Here is a 23,133-nt window from a genome sequence, read left to right as displayed (position 1 = left end):
ATTTCACACTCCATCCACACTGAACTTTCAGTTCCTTGAGCTTTCCACATTTTCTCTCTCACCTCCCAATCCCATACATGCTGTTTTCACTGTCTGTAACACTCTTTTCTCTCCTTTTCGCCTGGATAATTCCTTCTAGTTTTTCATGTCTTACATGAAATATCACTTCCTCCAGGAAGGCTTCCAAGATCCTTCCACACTAGGTACCTGTGAGGCTTGGGGGTAGGTGTGAGTAAGCAGCATCCTCCTTCCCCAACAAGAATGGAATTAAATGGCAGCTAGGTTAAGAAATCAAGCAAATGGAGATCAAAATACCTTCCTTTTCACTCCTGAAAGCTGGGTTGGAGAACCCAACTTTCATCTGTAGACAAGTGGACTTGTTGAGATTTCAGTGCTAAATTAGACACTTAGCCACCCGTCATGGAGACAGCTGGACAATTGCAAACTCCCCAAGGGGGTTCAAACCTATGAAATTTATAGCACCAAGGGTCACAGAATGTATGCTTTCTGAAGGCAGGTTGATTTGCAGAGAATTAGAGAAAGGGAGAGAGACTAAGCTATGCATATTCCAAAGAGGAGTTGGAAGAGAAGCTGAGAATATTACTTCCCAGCAAGAGAGCTAAGAGTGATGGAAATAGAACCTAGGAATCAACTCTCACCTTGTGAAAAAAGAGGGGAATAAAGGTTCTTCCCCAGGAAAATGTACTGCTGGAGTGGCCCCTCTCACAGCCCTCAGTCACAGTGGATAAGAGTGCCTGTTTTGTTGCCTGTTTCCCCTGCTAGACCTTCCGCCCCACAAAGTCATTAAGGATCAGCTGCCTCAGGGCCTGGCACAGAGCAGGCACTTAACACACACACATACATCAAAAGAATCGATCTGTCAATTAATAACACATTCTTCTGTTTTTCCCCAAGGAAATCTTCCACTGCTAACGTTAAGATGGAAGAAGTTACTTGAACAAGGACAGTGCACAGAGCTATCATCCCCAGCACTCTTCAAATATGTTGGTGGGGATAATCTAAGACCTAAAAACCCTGTAGAAAAGACAAGACTTCAGCTGAATCTTATTTTCCGGGAAAAATGCTGAATCTCAGATTGGTTACATTCTTTTTTTTTTTTGCGGTACGCGGGCCTCTCACTCCTGTGGCCTCTCCAGCTGTGGAGCACAGGCTCCGGACGCGCAGGCTCTGCAGCCATGGCTCACGGGCCCAGCCTCTCCGGAGCATGAACCCATGTGCCCTGCATCGGCAGGCGGACTCTCAACCACTGCGCCACCAGGGAAGCCCTGGTTACATTCTTGATTTGTGGCTGAGGCAAAGGACAAAGCAGAAGTGGAGAGGGGAGGAGGAGGAGGTAATACAGAAAAAGGATTGATGCTCAAAGGCATAAAATATATGCAGACGTCACACTAATGCTCAATATTTTATTTTTAAATATCCCAAATCATTTAAAAATTGTTGGCAAGAAGACTTTATTTCTATTTGGCAATTCTCTCTCTGTCTCTCTCTCTCTCACTCACACACACACACACACACACACACACACACACACACACACACACACACACACACACACACACCACATTCCCAAGTTACACATCCTCAGTTCTCCAGGAGGTACAGAACCGTTTTAAAAGCAGCTGGTCGACCGGTAGGGAGTGGAAACTAACAAGAGTTGGCAAAGATGTGAAAAATTGGAACTCTCATACACTGCTGGTGGAAATGTAAGATGGTGCAGCGCAGCCACTTTGGAAAACAGTCTGGAAGTTCCTCAAAAGTTACATACAGTGTTATATATGACCCAGAAATCCCACTCTCAGGTATATACCCATGAGAACTGAAACGATATTTCCACACGACAAAACTTGTATATGAACATTTAGAGCAGCAAAACTCATAATAGCTAAAGACTGGCAACAACCCAACTGTCCATCAGCAATGAGTGGATAAACAAAATGTGGTGTGTCCATACAACAGAATTTATTCAACAATAACAAGAAATGAAGTACTGATACATACTACAACTTGGAAAAACCTTGAAAAGATTACACTAACTGAAAGGAGGCAGTTACAAAGGACCATATATTATGATTCCATTTATATGAAATGACCAGAATAGACAAACTCACAAAAACAGAGACTAGATTAGTGGCTGCCTGGGGATGGTAGGGTTGAGGAGAAGTGGCAAGTGTGGGCTAATGGGTAAGGGAGTTGCTTTTGGGGGTGATGAAAATGTTCTAAAATGTATTGTAGTGATGGGGGCACTACTCTGTGAATGTACCAAAAACCAGTGAATTGTACACTTTACACAGGTGAATTATAGGGTATGCAAATTGTACCTCTACAAAGCTGTTACTAAAAACAAAGCGGGGGGTGGGGGGTGGTATGGGGCAGAGTGTGGGTCTAGGACCTCCAGAAATCACTACATCCTGAGGTTGGACTGCTCCGGACTGCCCCGCCTGTGGTAGGGAGACTGTTAGAGTATGAGGCACTGCTCAGGGCCCCCATTCTTTAAAGATTCACACGGCTGACCTCTCACCCACGCCTGCTTTATTTATGAGATTTATGATAAGGGTGCAGTAAGTAATTCTGAAACCAACCTATTTGGTAACACTTTAAAATACATCAAAATGAGTGACTCTTCAGAGAGAGAAAGGAAACTAGTTTATAACAACCGGCTCTGATGAGATGCTTTCCACCAGATAGAGGCAGAATGGTCTGCAAGTTAGGACCCACACTGGCGTGCTCACAGCAGGCAGATCAGCTTTCAAGAAAAGGAAAAGCCTGAGATATTTGCCCAGGGTGTTGTGTCCAGAAAATACCTGAACTATCTCCTATCCTTCTCGTTGTACTAGGATGTGGGGTATAAAGCACCTATGACTAGGTGCCAGCCTTTTAAAAGAAGCTGTCTTCTTTAATCTTCACACCAACCCTAGCAGAGAGATGGCATTATCCCCATTTTGTAGGTGAGGAAATAAACTCAAATTCCAATAGAAACCATTTCAGAGGAAGTTACCCTAGGTTGCAGCGTGCTCTGACTCCAGAGGCCACGTGGCCTCCCTCTCCTATGCATGGGCACAGGCAGAACTGCTCCGCGACTAGTCAAGAGAACCCAGGGCAGAGGTTCCCAGTGGCTTTGAGCCCACCTCCTGTGTCACAGGACACCCTTGGCAGTTGGATGGATCCGTGGTCTAAGTCCCTGAAGTCAAGAGTAGACAAAAATCTATCCATCACTCACCAGGACAGATACAAACCTCAAGATAATTTGTTTTCCAATGGTTTTGGCTTAAAGTTCTGGTTTGGCATTGGCTTTTTAGCAACTAACAGCTGTAGGCAATTTTCACACAGAATAAAGACATCAATAAGGCAGAGAGTGGAATTTTCTCCTTTATGAATACAGAACAATGAGCTGTCTTCAAGATGTACATGGAGCTGCCACCACAAAGGCTCTGGCTTGGGTCTCATTTTGGGAGGCTGACAGAATACAACTGAAAGGACAACGGAGGTGGATGCTTTGAGTGGTACTCGCTCTGCCCACCAGCTCCACCACTGAGGAGGCCTTCATCTCTCAGCAATATCTGTCTCCTTAGGTTGACTTTTGGCTTTAAAATACTTTAACTGGGCAATAACACCAAGCACATCAGTGCATCATTACTGCCTTTCTTGATAGCCATCCTGACACATGATTCACTGCCCATCCCTGGGAAAGGACTGTATCCTCCACCTATCCCAATGACCTCAGGCTTGGCCATGTGACTTGTGGTGCCAGTCTCTACAGAAGGATGATATGTCCTTACCCTGTGTGATCTGCATTGGCCAAGGAAATGTGGGCTAAAGTGACACGTGTCATTTCCAAGCACAAGCTTAGAGCCTGCTAGCAGTTCACCATGTCTCTCTTTCCTATTCCATCAGGCCTGGGTCTTGGTCCTGAGCAGAATATGGCACAGAGCAGAAGCACAGCTGACTCACACTGGACATGCAGCATCAGCAAGAGATAAGCCTCTGCTGTTGTAACCACTAAGATTTTGCTATCACAGGATAAACTAGCTGCAGATGACCGAGACGGCCATGAACAATGATCCCCTCCACTTCTCTTCTCACTTTCTATCCCTCCTCACAACTCACCTCCTCCAGAAAGCCTTCCCTGACCACCCTCCTCATCATTGTGTCCTACACCCCAAAACACATTTACACAGAGGTGTGTGTGCTTCTTCCTTTGGTGGCATTATACCTCTTGTTATACTACTGAAACTGTCAGCTCTTTGGGAGCAGGTTCTAGTTTTCCGTTTTGAATCTCCTTGCTAGCATCTAGAACAGAGTTCTGCATGCAGTGGGAATTGGAGAGGGTAGAGAGAGATGCCTGAAACACTGAAAATATTCAACGTCATCAAGTGTAAACATGCTGCCAGGAGTCATCTCTTTTCCCCACCGATTTTGGTTGGTAATCAGCCCATTAATTCACAGAGGAGGCCAGAACTCAAACATCAGCTTCATAGTACTCTCTCTTCTTGGCTTATCTCGTAAGAGAAGCTTATAGGTGAATCCTGGTCCATCAAAGCTGGAGTGACAATCAGTTCAGTTATTAGCCCTTGAGGGCAATGACACAGCCTACGTTACTTTTTTGACCTAAGATTCATGTAAAATGATAGCAGTCTCTAGTATCTGTTGAACAATATAAATGGTCTGATTAGAACTAACTCCGTTACAAAATGCCAGTGGTGATCAAGGGAGGATAGAGTCCTCGTGTAACGTCTATTGAACCCCTAAGAAGGGGCAGGCTTTGGGCCATTCCCACTCTGCATTATTCTCATTTAAACATTACATCAAACCTAGGAGAAGGTGGTTTTATTTTTTCTTCTGCTTTCCGGAATGTAGGCTTGGAAAAGTCATATGCTTTTTCCATACTGATACAGAAAATAAAGTCAGAGCAGTAATTTGAACCAAGGTCTTCCTAATGCCCATGCCAGTGCCCTTAACTGTACCGTAATAACCTCCGGAACACAGAATGGAAAGAAACGCTACTTCACAGGTGCTTCAGAAACTTGAAGAGAGCACCTACATCTCTTGATGAATGGGTCCTACACTAGATACATCCCTCACTTCAGTATAGTGGATTCTAAAATATGCTAGTATCTATAAAAAGCTTCCCACAACAGTTATTATTGCAGTCCTATCATTAGGCTAAATAATTATACTCTACTGAAGTAATAATGTCTTTCATCCAAGGATCAAGGACGGGAGGGACAGTATGACTAATTTTTTAAAAGACACTATTACTACACACTGGGAGTGGCGGGAAGCATGGGGTAATCCCAGCAGGTGTGAAGCAGATGAAGGAAATATTTGTGCACACAAGTATCTCAGGTTGGGATGGGGAGGAATTAGAAAGGGCAACTTAGGAAGCAGTCGTGCCACATATCTGAAGACCTACTAAAGGTCTAAATCCCTCCACTTAAAGCACCAGCAAAGCCCTCTGATGTAGTGATGCTACCTTTTCTTTCTCCTTCTCCACAGGCTCAGTGCTGACAGTTGGGGGTGCAGATCGAAGGGACGGATGGGGGCCATTTCACTGAAGAAAGGCAAGCCTGTGTCTAACCAAACCGTCCACATCCTCTCCCCTCCCTCCTGGATAGCCCCAACTACCCCTGGGATGGAAGTCTGAGACTCACCACAAGTTCACTGAACATGACGTCCAGCTCCTCCACAGGGGGCATGGGTAATGCTGGCTCCATGGTCTGAAGCGCAAAGTTGCTATCATTTCGCAGCCGATACGTGATTTCTGGGTGATCATTATTTCGGAAACAGCAGAAGATGAATGAAATCCCCCGTCCACCTCTCTTCCTCGGGGCCATAGCTGAATTCTGTTCTATTTCTTGACCGATTAAACTCTGCGAAAAGAGGACATGACATGTTAAGAATACAAAAATGGATAAGATTTATATAGTTTTCAAGTCAGACCAATTCAAGAAAGAGCCTGGTGAGCCAGAGGCAATGTCAGTGGAGCCAACATCTGGAGGCAACGTCTGCAGGGCATAGGGGACAACGTGGGCAGAGAGCACATGCCCGTCTAGGCACTTGTTCAGTGTTTCCTATGACCCACTGCTGAGCAAGCAGTAACACTCCAGCCACCTCACGCCATGGCATATGCTCCAATCCCATTGGGCTCCGGGCTGTTCTCTGCACATCGTGTGCTCTTTCTTGCCAACCCATATTGTTCTTGTTACTCCCCTGCAAGAATGACCTTCTCTTCCTTGCCACCTAGAGGATCTCTTACTTATCCTCTAGGGTTCGATTGCAATTTCTCCTTTACTTTCCCCAAGCAGAATTAATAATATATATGCTAAGACATATCTATCCATTCCAGCTCATGTCTCAGTCAAAGTTCCTTAGGAATGTGTCTTCCTATTAGACTGGCAGAACTCAAAGCAGGGGGAAGGGGCTGTGTATCAAGCAACTTGGTGGCCCTAGTGCCCCGCACAGCACCAGGAAGTCAGAAGACACTCAGTTAATGTTTATTGTGTTGAATAAATTCATAACAAAGGAGGAGTGACTTAACACGAGCTAGAAGGGTCCGAGATTTTCAAACAGAAAAGATCAAATGAATTCACTGATAGAGAGATGGTTAAATAAATGATAGTATATTCACATAATGGAACATTACACACTCACTAAAAAGAAAGAGGCATCTGTGCATGTAGATATGGAAAAATGTTCAAGATACTATGTGATATGTATACTATATACTACAGGATTACATGTTTTAAAGCATTTATGAATATATGTCAGGAAGTGTTATCAGCAGTAACTTCCAAAGAGAGGGGATGGGAGAACTACTCCTTTTCACTTTATACCCTTTTGAATTTGAATTTTTACCATAAAAATACATTTTTAATGACTGCATAGTTTTTTTTTAAGTTACAACTGCATGTATTGTCTTAGAAAAATTTCTAAGTTATACTGTCAAGTGAAAAAAGCAACTCAAAGAATAATGTGTATAACATGTGCCATAATGTCTTTTAAAAACAATCTTATACAAAAACCTAAATAATTTACATGGGACTGCATAGCAAAAGGCCTAGAAAGATACACAGCAATTTCCTAACTCTGAGAGAGGAAGGGGTTGGGGAAAAGGCAAGAAAGGAAACACACTTTTTATTATATATATATATGTATGTGTATATATATATATATATATATATATTTTATGATGAGAGCATATTCCTGTATAACTTCTGTAGATTGTCAATTTTTAAAAAGAGATGGGATTGAAAGGAAAAAGAAAGGTGGATTATGAATTGGCCCTTGGTGAGCTGGAAGGGCAGAGGAGGAGAGCCACATCTGTGCCAGGAAGATGGTAGGAACAAGGGCGTGAATTCCAGGGAGGAGCCAGGGGGAGTCAGCGTAGAGAGGGGGGCTGGTGTGGAGAAGCTGCAACCCAGGCTGAGGAGTCTGGATTTATCCCACAGAAACTGGCAGTCACACTTAAAAGCCTCCCCTACATTTCTCTCTTAAAAAAAAAAAAAAAAAAATTAGAGAAAGCAGATGTGGTTGGGTCTTGACTACTCATCCTTTAGAGCTGTGGGCACATGACTTTGATGGAGAAGCTACAGTGACCGCTGAGCACCACAGAGAGTGCACAACAGATGATCAGACAATATATTAATGTCCCCATCCTGACAAACACAGCACGTGCTGAGACACGGGGCTAACACTACGGCAGGCACTTCCTGAAACAGAAGAGAAGACCTGAGGGGGAGGCAGAGGCCCGCAATTATCCTCGAACTGATTTCTATGGGCGAATCCATAGAAACAGGGTCAGAGCTGTGTCACCCCCCAGGATGAATTTAAAACCAATGGGTAGGGCTTCCCTGGTAGTGCAGTGGTTAAGAATCCGCCTGCCAATGCAGGGGACAGGGGTTCGAGCCCTGGTCCGGGAAGATCCCACATGCTGCGGAGCAACTAAGCCCGTGTGCCACGACTACTGAGCCTGCACTCTAGAGCCCGCGTGCCACAGCTCCTGAGCCCACGTGCCACAACTACTGAAGCCCGCGCGCCTAGAGCCTGTGCTCCGCAACAAGAGAAGCCACTGCAATGAGAAGCCCGCGCACCGCAACGAAGAGTAGCCTCCACTCTCTGCGACTAGAGAAAGCCCGCACGCAGCAACGAAGACCCAATGCAGCCATAAATTAAATAAATAAATTTATTAAAAAACAAAACAATGGGTAAAGCTGTAAGGAGACATAAGGAAGAATTTTCTAATGTCTGTGATTGGGATAGGATGCAGGTGAGGAGTCCCTGGCTCCATTGTCTTCAGACTGAAGTTAGCTGTTAGAAATGCCTAAGGTGCGTAAGGTACCCCAACTCTTAGATGGGAGACGGGAGAGAGATTAGAGATTTTCAGCAAGTGTTGACTTGAGCTTCCCACTCCAGCTTCAATTCCAGCAGCTCTGCTTTTATACTTTTTTGGATATTGATATATTAGGTATCGATCTTATTTTATAAAAACGTCCTGAGGCTACTCACTGCAATTATAAGAACATGCAAAGGCCAGGCAACAGCCTCCAAGGGCATCACAATCTGGCTCCTGCCTGCCTCCCCACCTCACCCTGTAGCTTTCTTCGTATGGGTCACTGCACTTCAACTACACTGGCCATGCTGGGTCCTGCCTCAGGGCCTTTGCATCAGCCATGTCCTTGACTGGCGTGTTCTGGCCACATCTGTGCACGGCTGGTTCTTTTCATCATTAAGGCCTCAGCACGAATTTCACTTTCTCAGAAAGCCATCCCCAACCACTGTATCTGCCCCAGTCCTGTTCCATGCTTCAGTCACTCTCTATCCCTTTACCCTGTTTGAAGTTCTTCAGGGCAAGTACCACTATTTCAAATTATCCACTGTGATTATTTCATGGGGGCGGGGGCCCTGCATATATTGCTCATTGCTGTGCCCCCAGCACATGACAGTACATGGGACACATGTACATGGGATACTCACATATTTAACAGCAGACTTTTACATAAAGTCTCATTTAAACAAAGGACTTTACTTCAAAAAAATTTTAGACTATGGGGCATGGGGATGAAAGTCAAGGGGTCTTTAAGCTTTATCTGTACGATTTAAATTTTTAAAGAACAATGTATCCATACATCATTTATGCATTTAAAAATAAAAGTATACACACAGAAGAGAGACCAGAAGCAAGTGTGTCAACATTTAACAATGGTTAATTCTGCATAGTGAGGAAATGGATGGCTTCGTTGAACTTTGTTCTTGTTCTTAAGTTTTTTATAAGTAAAATCCAACTTATGGACTTTCAGCATCTCTTCCAAATCAGAGAATCCAGTTCCAAAATCTGTCACCAGTTTCTTGATTGTGTAATGATGCAAACTCAGGTAAAAATTCTCATAAACAACTATGTTTCGCAAACACTCCTAGAGACAAGCTCTCCACTCACTTTAAGGGACAGTGGCCTCCGAAAGCCAGCAACTGGAAGTCCTGAGTTGGGAAGGGAGAAAAGAGATTAAGAGCAAGGTATCGGTCATGGAGCCCTCTGTGATGACCTAACTGACTCTGGGATAAAGACTTAGCCGAGATACCAATATCCCATTCTGTTGAAGCATACATATCCTGACCTAAGGAATACTTATACAAGGTCATATGAGACATATGCAGTACCTGGGATTCCTTTGGTAAATGTGTATTAATATCTACTATATGCCAGGCATGATAGTAGATACCTAAGGATACAGAAAGGAGTGGGTCACTAGGAGCTTATAATCTGGGGGGAGAGAGTAGTGCACCAAATAATTATTACAAAAGTAATATGACATGTTATACAGTTTAGTGCTATGTAATCAAGCAGGAACTATGTAGGGAAGAATCTGGTCCCTGATGCTTGTGTGGAATTTTGACAGATGTTAGAAAGCAGGGCACTTAGGCAGAGGGACCAGTGCAAACAAAGGCATGAGCTGGGAAGAGGCAAGTACACGGGGAGTGAGGGGTGGTACGGTACAGGTGGTGCTGTATAACATCTTCCCGTAGCTGAACCCTGGAGGGTCCCATCTCCCTACTTAAAACCTACCAGTGGTTCCCCAACACCATTCTAAATTGGCTTTCAGTGTGCTATCAAATCCAATTCCAACTCACTGTTTCTGTCTTTTCTATTTCCTTAAAAGTATCCTACACTTAGCCAACAGACCGTTTTCCATGCCCCATAAATATCTTGCACTCCCATCATCTTCCATCCAGGTGGTCCACTCATTTCTTCTGCCCTTATCTTTGTCAACAGTGTCCCCACCCTGACAGTACCAGTCCTGAGAGTACTCAATGCAGTAAGCCTCATCTGCTGGTGGTAGATGAAATTTGGTTCAACATTTCTGAAGGGCAATTTATTAAGCCCTTAAAATTTTGACCTAGAATTTCAACTTCTGGAAATACATTCCACGGATATATTCAGAGACACTATCAAAGGTGTTTTTATAAAAATTTTCAAAGCTGTAAGAGCTTTGAAACAAGGGGATGCAAGAACAAAGCTATAAGAACAAATAAACAAGGGCATAAAATAGGTGTTAGTAATAGAGAACTATATGAAAGAGGTAAATAAATTATGGTACAACTAGATGATAGACCACCATGCAATCCTTTGAAAAAGAATATTTAATACAAGGATATATCGTACAGCACAGGGAATATAGCCAGTATTTTATAAAAACTATAAATGGAATATAATCTGCAAACATTTTGAATCACTATGTTATACACCTGAAACTAATATAATATGGTAAATTAACTATAACTTAATAAAAAATTAAAAAGAATATTTAATGACATGCAAATACTTATGATATATGAAATAAAAAATAGGTACACAATGTCCCATTTATGTATGAAAAAAATGTATATATTGATACATGGGCAGAAAAGAAGGACAAGAGAAATACACTAAAATATAAGCAGCATTTAGCTCATGTCAGCTGTATGGATTACTTTTAAAAAACCCCAAAACTCTTGTACTTTCCAAGTTGTTCTCACAATACTACTTTCACAATTAATAAAACGAGATAAGATTTTTAAAAAACACTTTATATGATTATTTGTTTCTGTGACAGAGGAGGGGGAAACGTGTACGCAAAACTGTTCCTATCAAAAATTTCTAAGTTATGGTGATCTACACACCAGCTTCTCAAACTGTGGTGAAGGACGGTTTTCCCACCAATCTGTTACAAACATATTTTTGTAAAATACAGTACAAATATCTCAGTAATGTCAAATTGTTATAAGGCTTTCTCTAAGTGTACAATTCTTGCACTTTGTTAACCAGCAGGTAGGCAGCAATGGCACTGATGTACACCAGGAGATGGGAGATAAGACTTATCTCATTAAACTATAACTGTTCATGTTTGTCTCCGGTGTGTGTCCTCAGGGCAGGAACCACCTCCCACTCAAGTGTCCCACATACCCTACCACTGCTGGTCCGTCAACTGAAGAGAGACTGTTCAGAGGCTACTGTCAAGGTCCGACTGCACGAGCATGTGTGTGGAAGGGGGCAGGGGAGGCAGTGTTCAGGCTGCTCGGAGATGAGGTCAAGGAAACAAAGCAGGCGAAGGCCAGCTCATGGAGGGTCCATGCTCAGCCTTCAAGTTCATTGGCAGACAGTCTTGCTAACCTACCCACTCATCTGAACATGATCTGGGCCTTTTAGCGTTTTGAGACCCTCTACAATGCACAGCCAACAGGTACGGTAATCTGTGGTCTGGGTCTTTCTTCCCCCATTGAAGAGTCAACTCCATAGGGAAAAGTGCCCACGGCGTGTGTTGCACAGTGCCTCACACATATAGGAGGGTAATCAATGTATTTGAGAAACTAATAAAGAGAGTAATTACTTTACTTTTGCATTTTACAAGTTGTTTCGCTTAAACACAAGTTATACTACGTTCTGGCAGTACAGAAGAGGGGAGCAGAGGAGACATTAAGATCTAAGAAAATTCAGTCCAAAGCATTTTTCAAGTCTTAAAAATATGCCAACAGTTCTATAAACAGAAGAATACTAAGGGGTCTTGGCTAATTTCTAAGATGGGTAATGAGATATAGGGCCTATTACATTTAAGGACCTAATTGACATCATTTTAATAAGGACAAATATTGCCTTTGATAGGTGATTTGTGTTTAAAAGCCTCAGTAAATCCCAAAGACCAAGTTTTTATTCTGGCTCTTCCGTGGAACCCCAAATACAAGGTCCTCCACTAAGCCCATCCTTAAACTGTAGATGACGGCAAAACTTTGAGATTTCCAACAAGCGACCGTTTTTAATGCACTTACTTGGAGCTCCACTGTTCAGAGCCTAGTTTCCTGGATATAGACCAAAACAGGAAGCAGAAGTAATCATCTCACTTGACCCCTTAGTGGCAGTAGGCACTTCTGGCCCGCTCTCTTAACTGCTCTAGCACTTCACTAACGAGTGATCCCAACAACGGCCTGTGTACAAGATTCTAGAAGCACATTCACACCCATCACTTCTTTACATCATCCCCATTTGACACATGAGATTTAAGAGGAGACTTGGCAGGGAGAGGGGCAATTAGAAGAGTAATCTGCGAGAGACTTGATTTGCTGGTGAAGGCAAAGAGATGTTTATTCAGAACAGCCTAATTGTTGGGAGTGGGGTTTGCAGAGGTCAGAGAACCTGCTTGCTTAGTTCAGCCTCCTCTCATCTCTCATGTGAATGACTACAACAGCTTCTTAACTCCTCTTCCCGACCCCAGTCTAGGGGTTGACAAAGCTTTTCTGAAAAGGGCCAGATAGTGAATATCTCAGGCTTTGTAGGCCATTAAGCCTCTATCACAAATGCTCAAGCCTGCCACAACATGAAAGACATTTCTGTAAACAAGGGTGTGTGCCTGTGTGCCAAGAAAACTTTATTTGTGACACTAAAATTGAATTTTATATAACTTTCTCATGTCACAAATATTTATTTTAAACCATTTAAAAATGTGGAAATCATTCTTAGCTCATGGAACATACAAGAATAGGTGGTGTGCCCACGTGGGCCCGTGGGCTGAAGGCTGCCAACAGCTGCCCTAGTCCATCACATTTATCCATTTAATTCATTGTGTCCAATGTTTATCAAGCATCAATCAGGTGCCAAACACTGTGCTAGGTACTAAAGAAAAAAGGCTGAAAATAAGAGAATATGTCTTTAGGGAGCTTATTTGATTTGAAGAAAGCAGGTAAAAGAATCAAGTAAACTATAACATAATTACTGATTTTAGTTAGTGTTACAGGGGATGCAAGAAGAAAATGAAAGAAAATGCTGGTGATGGTGCTGGTGGGAGGGGACAGCTACTTTAGATAGTGTGATCTGAGAGGGGGCATTTAAAGTGAAGACTGATGCATAAATGGGACGAGCTCTGCAGAGTGTCAGGGAAGAGGACTCCAGGCAGCAGGAGTGTGTGCAGCAGCCCAGGGCAGGTGGGGACCTCGGCACATTTGAATCAGGGAGAAAGACTAGTGGGGCTGGAGCATAGCGAGTAATGGGAGTGTTGTTAAGAGAGATGAGGTTGCAGGGGGCAGGGGCCCAGACCCCAGGGCCTTGTACACCGCAGTGAGGAATCTGGGATTTATTCTCAGCACGTCATAAATCCGACTGTGTCACTGGGCTCTGCAGTGTCTCCTGGATATGGTCCAACTTCCCAGCCTGGACCAAATAAAGACCCTCCTTTATTTTCTACCCTCTTCTCCCACACCTTAACTGCTGTGCACCCCTGTGCCCGCCCCATACACACATGCCCGCAGCAGTAGTTGCACCTCTGAGCCCATCCCTCTGCAGTCCCCTCAGCCTAGGTGCTCCTTTCCATCTTTACCTGACTATCTTCCACTTACCAGTCAAGACCACACTCCAATACTGCTGCTTTTATGACCCTTCAATGTCCCAGAGATGGTCACACATTTCTTTTCACACCCCCGGCACCATATACATAGTTGAGTCTTTTTTTGGTTTGGGTGTTTTTTTTTAATTCATGTCTGTTTCCCCCACTAAACTATGAGATCCTAAAGGCAGGGACCAAGTTTCATTCAGTGCCTGGCACACAGTATATTTGCAATAAATGTCTGTTGAATGCAAAAGCACAAATGCCTAAGTGAACAGATGGTCTCATCTCTGAACTTCAGGGTGGTGCAACTCGGTGTTCTTCCCACAGTTGCCTGTAGATCTGTTTTTCACAACTGCCAAAACATTTGAAGGCAATCAGATTGCCAAGTGCTCTTTAGCCACTTGTCAAGATTTCTGATGCTGACAGTAGCCTCACAAACAGACTTCATCCTGGTGGTATCTGCAGCTTCCCTACAGTGAGAAATTTCTCTCTGGCCGAACTGGCTGGTGCTTGATTTTTCCACCCATCCTCAAGTAAACTCCATTGGAAACAAATCCGCTGATAGAATCTTTTAGACATTTCCCCCCCTCCTTACATTCAGTGAACACTTCGCCCAAGATGTATTCACTTACTCAGCTATCATACCTGAGCCTCCATAGGCCAGACTCAGTGCTAGGTGCTAGAGAAATAGGTGAAGAAAACTCACAGACTAGGGAGATCACACCTAGTGGGGACATTTAGGGAGCAGTGAAGCTGGTCCTTTTGGCCACTGAAGAGGAAATGTGTAGTTACTGAAACCAGCAGCCGATGTTTCCACATCTTGGCCCCCTTTTCAATCAGATCGGCCTGAGGGAAAGGACTAATTCCACCAGGACAGCTGGGCCCTCAACCAGAACACATCTTCTCATCTCAGCTTCTGGCCCTGCTGCAGAGGGGAGAAGGTGCTTCTGGGACGCCCAAACTGCAATCCACCTATAGCATTACAGATGACTATTGCTATGCCGTGCACAAGGAAGCAATTAAAAAGCTGCTTAAGATTCTGGAGCAGGTGCATTTTGCTTAGCAAAGAATCAGAAATTTAATCCATCTGTGGCCTAGCTCGAAGTCAGAGTCATTTGTATTGCTCTTTACCAAAACAAACAAGAGTCTCAATGTGATAACAGTCAAAAAATGAGGACCAAATCTGCGGGAATGTTGTTTACAATTATGATGAGTAAAAAAAAAAAAAAAAACCAAAACTAGAGAACAGAAACAGTCCACAAGAAAACCCCCTTTAATACTTTTCCTTTGATAATGCCAAGTCACAACACATACGTAATATGGAAAGTTTGCTTTCCACAAAGCTACACATGAGCAGTACCTAACATATGGGGGAAAATGGAAGGTCGTGTTGACAAAACAGATTTGCACTGATATGTACATCAGTCTCGCTGGCTCATCAGGGACTTATGGCCACATTTATAAGATGGCTGAGGGATACACTCACTGGCTAAGTTACCAAGGTCTTCCTCTAACCAAAGTGGTTACGGGGGAAACAACAGCTTACATGCTGAAGGACGGGAAAGAAGGAGACGGTGGTCCCTTCCTGCTACCAACTTGGTTAAACAGTTGAGAATTTCTGCATGGACACACGAAACGCAGTGGGCACCATGTATGTCGAGCTCCACGTCTATTATTTTAATCAAGATAGTATTTTGCATTTAATTCTCCAGTTATCATTTTACCACTAAAATATTGTCATTGTTTATTATAAATGGTCTCTGGAATTTCTGAATCAATGTCACAGACATAAAAAGAAGGGCAAGAAAAAAAAATTATGCCACAAGTGCAATTTTAAAGAGAAAGGTTAAGAGAACCCTCAGTTTTAATTAGCGAACCTATTGTTTTCAGAGCTGCAGTTTACCTCACATTTTGCAGAGGGCTCTGACATACGACTTGGGTTTCAACATGTTAATGTTAACCCAAATTCTCTTATCAAGAAGAATGTGAAAGGAAAAAATTGCTTTGCTTCTTTCCTTGGCCATCTCTCTCCCATCTCACATTCCTCATGTCTGGTTTCATTTCAAGAACACCAGATGCCAAATACTATTTGGAGCTTTAAAAAATGATGGGTTGCAGTCTAAAGGCTGTAGGAGAAACGTCTGAAACGGAATGTGTTTTCCCCGTAAGTTTCAACATCCTCTCCATCAGGAAACAGAAAGGGCGTTTCTCAGTGAGTCCAGTGGAGGGACAGCCCTTCCCACACGCTTGGTCCCAAAAGGATGTTCTAATAGGGCATTTCTTGGAGTGGCTCCTGGAAATTCACCCAGCAGTCAATCCTCTCAACCCAGTGACTTTTCTGAGACAAGAGGAAAACAATGAGGGCATCCCACCATGGACGGGGAAACCAAAATCCAAACATTCAAATAAGCCTCTGCCACCCTGAAAACACTTCCTGCTCCACTGTGTAAGCAGCACAGCAAAAGCAAAGCCCCCCCCCCCCTCTGGGTCCGCCTGCATCACGGGGGGGGGGGGGGGGGCATGCAAAGTGGAAGCCAGAACCAGTCCCCTTCCTTCCCTACTTCCTCCCGAGATAAGGGAGGAAGGAACCCAAATGAAGTGCATGAACACCCTCAAGCCAGACCAAGCCTCAACCAGCACATAATCAACAGTCTTGTTCCAGGCCCAAGCCATGGACTCCTGCCAGAGAATAGCCCCTCTTCACATAAAGAGCAAAGGAGGGGACCTCCAGGTCTCTACCCTGAAAAGCTGGCAACGACTATTCTGTCATGACTCAATACTTTAACCGTGGGTTTAGGGCATAAATCCCTAAAGCCAATATAACACAGATCTCGAGTTAGGAAGTTTGTGCTGTTCACGTGACAGAAACCAGTCTGGAAGCCAGGACATCTAGTCTAGATCATCTGGGAGAAGAGCCAAACCAAGTGTCACTGGAGCTCCCCACCAAACAAAGCGCAACCTCGCCAGAGGGCCTGTTACTAGTCTGTGAGGGAAGTCAATAAACAAATTTAAGCCCACGCGGAAAGAAATGCAAATCATCTTCCCCCTTTGAGTTTTCTACCTCCCTGACTCTAAGGGACCCACTCAGAGTCTTTAAAGACAAATTGAGACAAACCCCCTATAACTGGGGGTTATACGAACATAAGAAGCTACCACTCAAACGGCCAGCTTTGTCACATCGGAAGCTCTCACTCTTCCAAGAGGCCAAGTTTTGTTCTTTAACGAATATGTAAAAGAATGCAACTTTCCTGAATCACCTAATAGCCCTTTTCAGAAAGGGTACACTGCCACCAATCTACAATCACCTGTAGTCTATATGCTCCGGTCCTCTGGTGATCCGACTGAAACAAGCCCTAAAGGTCAGAGTCTTCACCACTTCAGGTCAACGTGCTGCGTCTTAAAAGGTCTCCCCACGGAAATGACCACACTTGAGGCACTTAAGGTTTCAGACCTTCCCAAACAAGCGGCCAACCCTCTGGTGTCATCCACAGAGAATATGCAAATGACATTAAAAAGACATTGTCTAAAAAGAAACATAGTATTAGGCATTTTTTGGAACCTCCTAACTGAAATGATTCTGGCAAATTCTGAGAGAAAAGAGGGTGAGCAGATAAATACAGTTGACCCTTGAACAACAAGGGGGTTAAGGGCTCTGATCCTCCACACAGTAGAAAATCTGAGTGTAATTTACAGTTGGCCCACTGCATACTCGGTTCCTCCCGTATCCACGGTTCTGCAAATGGGGATTCGACCAAGTGCGGATCATGTGGCGCTATAGTATTTACCGTTGAGGAAACTCCAGGTACAAGTGGACCTTCACAGTTCAAACCCGTGTTGTTCGAGGGTCAACCGTACTTGGTTTGAACAACTATGTTTTCCAAATCTTCAAGCAAAATTTAGTGTGATTTAGAAAAGATAAACTGGGGGGCACTCTAGGCCGAGGACTCATGACGCATCCTCCCAGTAATATTATCAGCAGAGGACCAGAGCATATAGACTACAGGTGATGGCTGATGTCCTAAAATGTATAAGTACTCTTTTCTTATCTCCCCAGTGAGGCCATAAGACGTGGTCCCCTGGAAACGTGAGTACTGCTGCTGACCCTCACAGCCCCAAACCAGATGCTGTTCAATCTTACTCCTTCTCAAATCGTATAATTACATGTTATCAAGGCCAAGTAGGTATAATTTCTATTTCTACACACGCCTCCATGGAAAATAACGTCTCCGTCTCCTGGTATCATAGGGAAACTACAGGTCTCTGGACTGAAAATAAATAAAAACTTGCTTAGAGGGTTTATATGTTTTCATGTTTACTGAATGCAAATTTTAAAACTCACTGATTACCTTCGTCTTTTCATGTTCTTCTAATGACTTTTATGCCAAAATTACTTTATTACAATTGCAACAGGAGAAAATAAAATAAAATACCACGTAGAACAAAAGTTCTTTGTAAAAATCGGCCTCACTCTCTGATAACTGTTAAGAAACTCCCATCTTTTTCATGGCAAATGTAGCTTTTCAGTTAGGGAAAAACGGATGAGCAGATATAATATGACAGGCAGCCGTGGAGTCGTGACCTGGGTTCAAATACCAGCTCAAACACTTTTTTTTGGTGAGTGGCTTTAAAAAAGACTTCAGCACCCCGAAGTCCTCTATAAGTGTTTGATAGATTTTAAGTGGACGTTACAAAGGGAAGTGAGAACTACATAAAAAAGTTGAAGGGGGATTTATATTTGTTAGCTACTGTTTGGTGGAAATATGTTAACCAGATTCCTTTCCCTGACATTCCTGTGTGTATCAGCAGAACAAATTCCTGGAATGAGGCTGGTTTAATCCCCATAGGGCAGTTGTCACCACTAAACCAGGGGCTCTGCAGGTTAGTCAGCTTATCTGCAAATTGTGGGAAATTCTTGAGGGTTTTGGGGCAGTGTGGAAAAGGCATTAAAAAAGAAACTTAGCCTTCCTGTATATTTTGAAGCATTCAACAGGTTTAATATTTCAATCCAACCACTTACACGGAAACTACCACAGAGCACACCCACTGCAACGACACTGACGTTTGCAACACTGACCTGATTCCCCTTCACATTTTCCTCAGTGATCTCATCTAATTATTATTCTCCTTTCGACATCTGAAGGCATCTTGTCTGCCCAGGAAAGTAATTGTGAATTGGTCACCAAGGTAGAAAACCTACTGCAAGGTTTTACCAACTGGCTTTCCCAGTTTTGCCTCAGAAAGAGCAGTCTGAACAAGTGTGAACACAGCCATGGTTTGCCATTGGAGATGTGAAAAATGTTTATGGAAAGCGAAGTACATGGTGATCCTGGGTTCCAAATTACAGAGTGGTGAGCTGTTTACTAGATAGATGCCAAGTCTCTCTACACCCCTGCTGCTCTGAGGGGCTCATCTGGGGCAACGCCAGCACCACACCTATGCTCAGGCTGTTCCTAATGAGTCCTGCTCAAGAGGCGGAGAGAGCAGCCACCCAGAAACAACTAGGACCAGACGATGGAGTCACATTATGAAAGCTGAAACTCCCTTCGGAAGAGGCACCCTACCCTTCATAAAAATTCTACCTATAAATTTTACCTAATAATTTTTCAAGAGAGGCTTATGGAAAGATGATAGTAAAAGCTTCCGTTGAAGGCAAGTTCAGCTGTAGAAAGAAGGCAGTAAAGAGGCACTCTGGCCTCCACCTGTTCAGGTCTCATGTGGCTCTGGGAGCTGCTGCTTTTAAATCAGAACCACCCAGCCCTGCAAGAGATGCACATTCCTCTAATGATTAGACGTGAAGCCAGGACTGTCCTGTCAGCCTATGAAACTAATTTCCAAAGACACAGTACTAAAAACACCTAGAGAAATAAAGCTTTGACATGAGATTTCCCCAATCTCCCTTCATGCTGGAAACCTCCATAAGCACTCAGATGTACAACCCTCCAAAATCTGAACAAAGTTTTTTATAACCGGGGTGGGAACAAGGCAGGCGAGGCAGAAGACCAGTTTAAAAAAAAAAAAAAAAAAAAAGGCAGCAAAAAACCCTCTGCCCCACAATGGGCCATCTAATAACCAGTGGATGGGAATCAATTGTATCGCAACCTGGCAGTATCTATTGTTGCTTATAATGCACTGGCCCATTGACCCACATCTAAGAATTCCTAGATTCCATATCTAGGAATTAACCTACCAACATACTTACACATGAACACAGAGATATATTAACAAGAATGTGCACTACAACATTGTAATAGAAAGAAAACAGGATTCATTATTTGTAATAGAGAATATCTAAGTGTTCTTCAAAACGGGAATCTTTTAAAAACTGTTGGGGCACCCATAGTGTAAAACACTGCTTCTCATACTCTGATAACCAGGCTTTACATCTCACCAATCATATAAGACTCTCTAGTACTGAGGGCCCAGGCTTGGGTAATTTTCCAAATTCCACAGGTGATTCCAATGTGCAGGCAAGTTTGAGAACTAGTGCTATAGAATCCTATGCCTGGTTTCAAAGAATGTGCTAGGTCCATGGATACTGACAGGGAAAGATCTAACACATTCAGAGTGGAAAAAGAAAAGAAAAAAAGAAATCAAGTTGCATGATAATACATATCTATCACCATTTATGTTAAAACTCAAACAAAACCGTATTTGTAGCTACACACAAGTGCACACACACGCACACACACTTACACCCCTATATGTGTGAATGCATAGAAATGCTTCCAGAATTGGAGGTATTAACTGTAAAGTCGCTAAAGTATTTAGCCAAATGCTTGGCACATGGAAGATTCTCAATAAATGGTGGCTATTACTTCCATGTGTGTCCCAAGTTTGGGGGAGCCTATTGGAATAGTTTCACGTAGATGATGAACTCTTATAAGTGCATGATACAGATGCAAGTTTTCTATTGAAACTAGAAATTCTGTAAGACTTCTCAATAAAACTCCATCAAAGCTCTAAGTATATACCTGAATAACTCGTTAATCATTATACTGATTCTTTTATTTAAAATTACAGCTTGCTTTCTTCATACTTGAATCCCATGCCCCACCAAAATGACCCATTTCAAAGTTGTTGCACGTCAGTCAAATCTAAAAACTTCCATTGTAATGCTAGACACAACCTTAATGAACATATAGAGGAAGAATATTCCCAAGGCTGCAGGTACCAGCTATAGGGATAACATGACACACTTTAAAAAAATGTTTTGTTGTTATAAATTCTGCATGTTTCAAGAGGCAATTATTGGAGAATTTCTGGTTCACTAAAGCCATTATGTTGGAAGGTCTTCAGATGGCCACAGGGCTGCTTAGATGAGAGGCTGGGCAGTTCTATTATTTTTTCCTTTTATTTGGCTCTGTTTCAATTATACTTCTGTGGATCAGAAATCATAAGAGCATTACAAATATAACCAGAACAGGAGATTTCAGGATGCTCTTACATGAAGAAAATTTAGTACTTGGTGTGTGTTTAAGATGCAATCAAATATACCTTAAAATTGTGTTTTTATAAAGGTAAATTCAGTACAATTTTCAAAATTCTTCTCTACCTTTAGGTACTTTGAAAACAGGTATGCATAATCCATATTTACTTGGATGCCAAATGTTTGGCTACAACAACTTTAAAGTTGTTTTCCAGCAATTTTCTCTCAAGTACATGTTCCTGAGGTTCCATCTTTAAAAGGTGAAATGTTTGGGGTCCTCCTTATCAATCAATAAAAACGTAATCACACTGCTTGTAGAAACCAAATGAAAACATGGTGATTGTATGAATTTATGAGGCAAGAGATGGTCTTTCCAGGACCACATTAAGATTTTATCAAGGAATTTTATGAAATTGAGGTCTGAATGCTGACAACAGTCCTATGAGACAAGATTCTAATTATTTCCTGGCCATACCTCCCCAAAATTTATGCCATTGAAACCTGATTCCTTCAAATATCACTAAATATTCATTGCAAACAGCTGGGAAGAAAATCAATGATTCTAAGAACAGCAAAATGATCACCAGTATACTGGTATCAGTCCCAACGAAACAAAGTTACCATGACTTTGGAAGCCAATGCCTATTGTAAATGGAAGAGTAAAATGGATTTTTCTGAGATCGTTAGAAGACACTAGAACATAAGCATGCACAGCTCACAGGGTCTGAACAAATCAGCATCAATGGGACATGCCTATCAAGCTTTGGGAAAATATGGAAGACACCAGAAACTTATCTGTTAATAAACTCCTCTGGAAACTGAGTTCCAAGTCACTTCCAGAAATCCCAGCTGGCCTGCGGAGAACTGGATAATGACGCCATTCCTGGGCGCTCAGAACTCATACAAAAGTAGAGCCTTGAAGAAGTACAAAGATGAAGCACGTGCTCTCAAGAAAACAGAGTGTTTTTCTTTTAATACGCACTTCAAAACTGCCTAACCTGTACACGATCAAAGCAATGAAGAGACCTTGAGGATGGGGGAAAAGGTAAAGTTGTGAGAGCTAAGTGGGCACACACCAAGGACGAAAGAGCACATGCGTGGAGTGGGTGAATTGATAAACATATATCACCTCTTTTCATTAAACAAAGCTAACAGTCAACCCAAATCGAAACTACCAGCAGCTACAATAAAGAGTGTGTTTTCTCACTGGTGATTTCTCTCCATGTGATAAGTATCCTTGGGAAGTTATTCACATAGCCTTATAAACATTTCTGAAACTGCTGGAGCCAAACAAATAGTGAGGAAGGATCCTTACTACATTTTCATCATTAATTACTATACATGGATTACCATACTCTTGATTTAAAGCCAGGCCAAAAAAAATGTCCTTTCACCATCATCAAAATGAAAGTGTGAAGAAAGCTGATGCTATCCAATATGCCCACTCCACCCAACTCTGTAATTTTCTATATAATTGGGTGAGAGCAGTAATTGCCTTATTGGGTAATTCAAGAAGAATAAAGAGACTGCCTGTCTTGCAAAATCTGTTGTAAATGAGATAAGAAAAGCTCTGTTTTAAATTGTTACTTTGACTGACTTACCACGCCTGGAGTAGTTGGACTAGGGTTAATACTTGGACTCCATATTCTGAGGAATATTGCTAAACAGCCAAAAGATATCATGTGGCTAAATATGGGAAGCTATCAATACAAGACTGGTTAAATGATTTAGGGTACTTCTGTGTAATGAAATACCATACAGCCAGTAAAAAGAATGAGCCAGCGGGGTTCCCCTGGCGGCGCAGTGGTTGAAAGTCCGCCTGCCGATGCAGGGGACACGGGT

General features: G+C 42.8%; 1 protein-coding gene across 3 annotated transcripts in view; it reads right to left on the bottom strand.

Moving 5' to 3' along the window:
* The window catches only part of DAAM1 (dishevelled associated activator of morphogenesis 1), a 179,351-nt gene that overhangs the window by 107,703 nt on the left and 48,515 nt on the right, over positions 1 to 23,133 (bottom strand). For all 3 annotated transcript variants that reach the window (XM_027111387.1, XM_027111385.1, XM_027111386.1), the window contains exon 2: positions 5,670 to 5,888. In XM_027111387.1, the coding sequence (XP_026967188.1) occupies positions 5,670 to 5,852 (183 nt within the window). In that variant the 5' untranslated portion in view covers positions 5,853 to 5,888. The remainder of the gene's footprint in view (positions 1 to 5,669; positions 5,889 to 23,133) is intronic.

This window comes from Aethalodelphis obliquidens, unplaced genomic scaffold (assembly GCF_003676395.1).
Source record: "Aethalodelphis obliquidens isolate GAN/ISIS:26980383/991018 unplaced genomic scaffold, ASM367639v1 scaffold10, whole genome shotgun sequence".
Lineage (NCBI taxonomy): Eukaryota > Metazoa > Chordata > Mammalia > Artiodactyla > Delphinidae > Aethalodelphis > Aethalodelphis obliquidens.
This window is presented reverse-complemented; position numbering and strand designations above follow the sequence as displayed.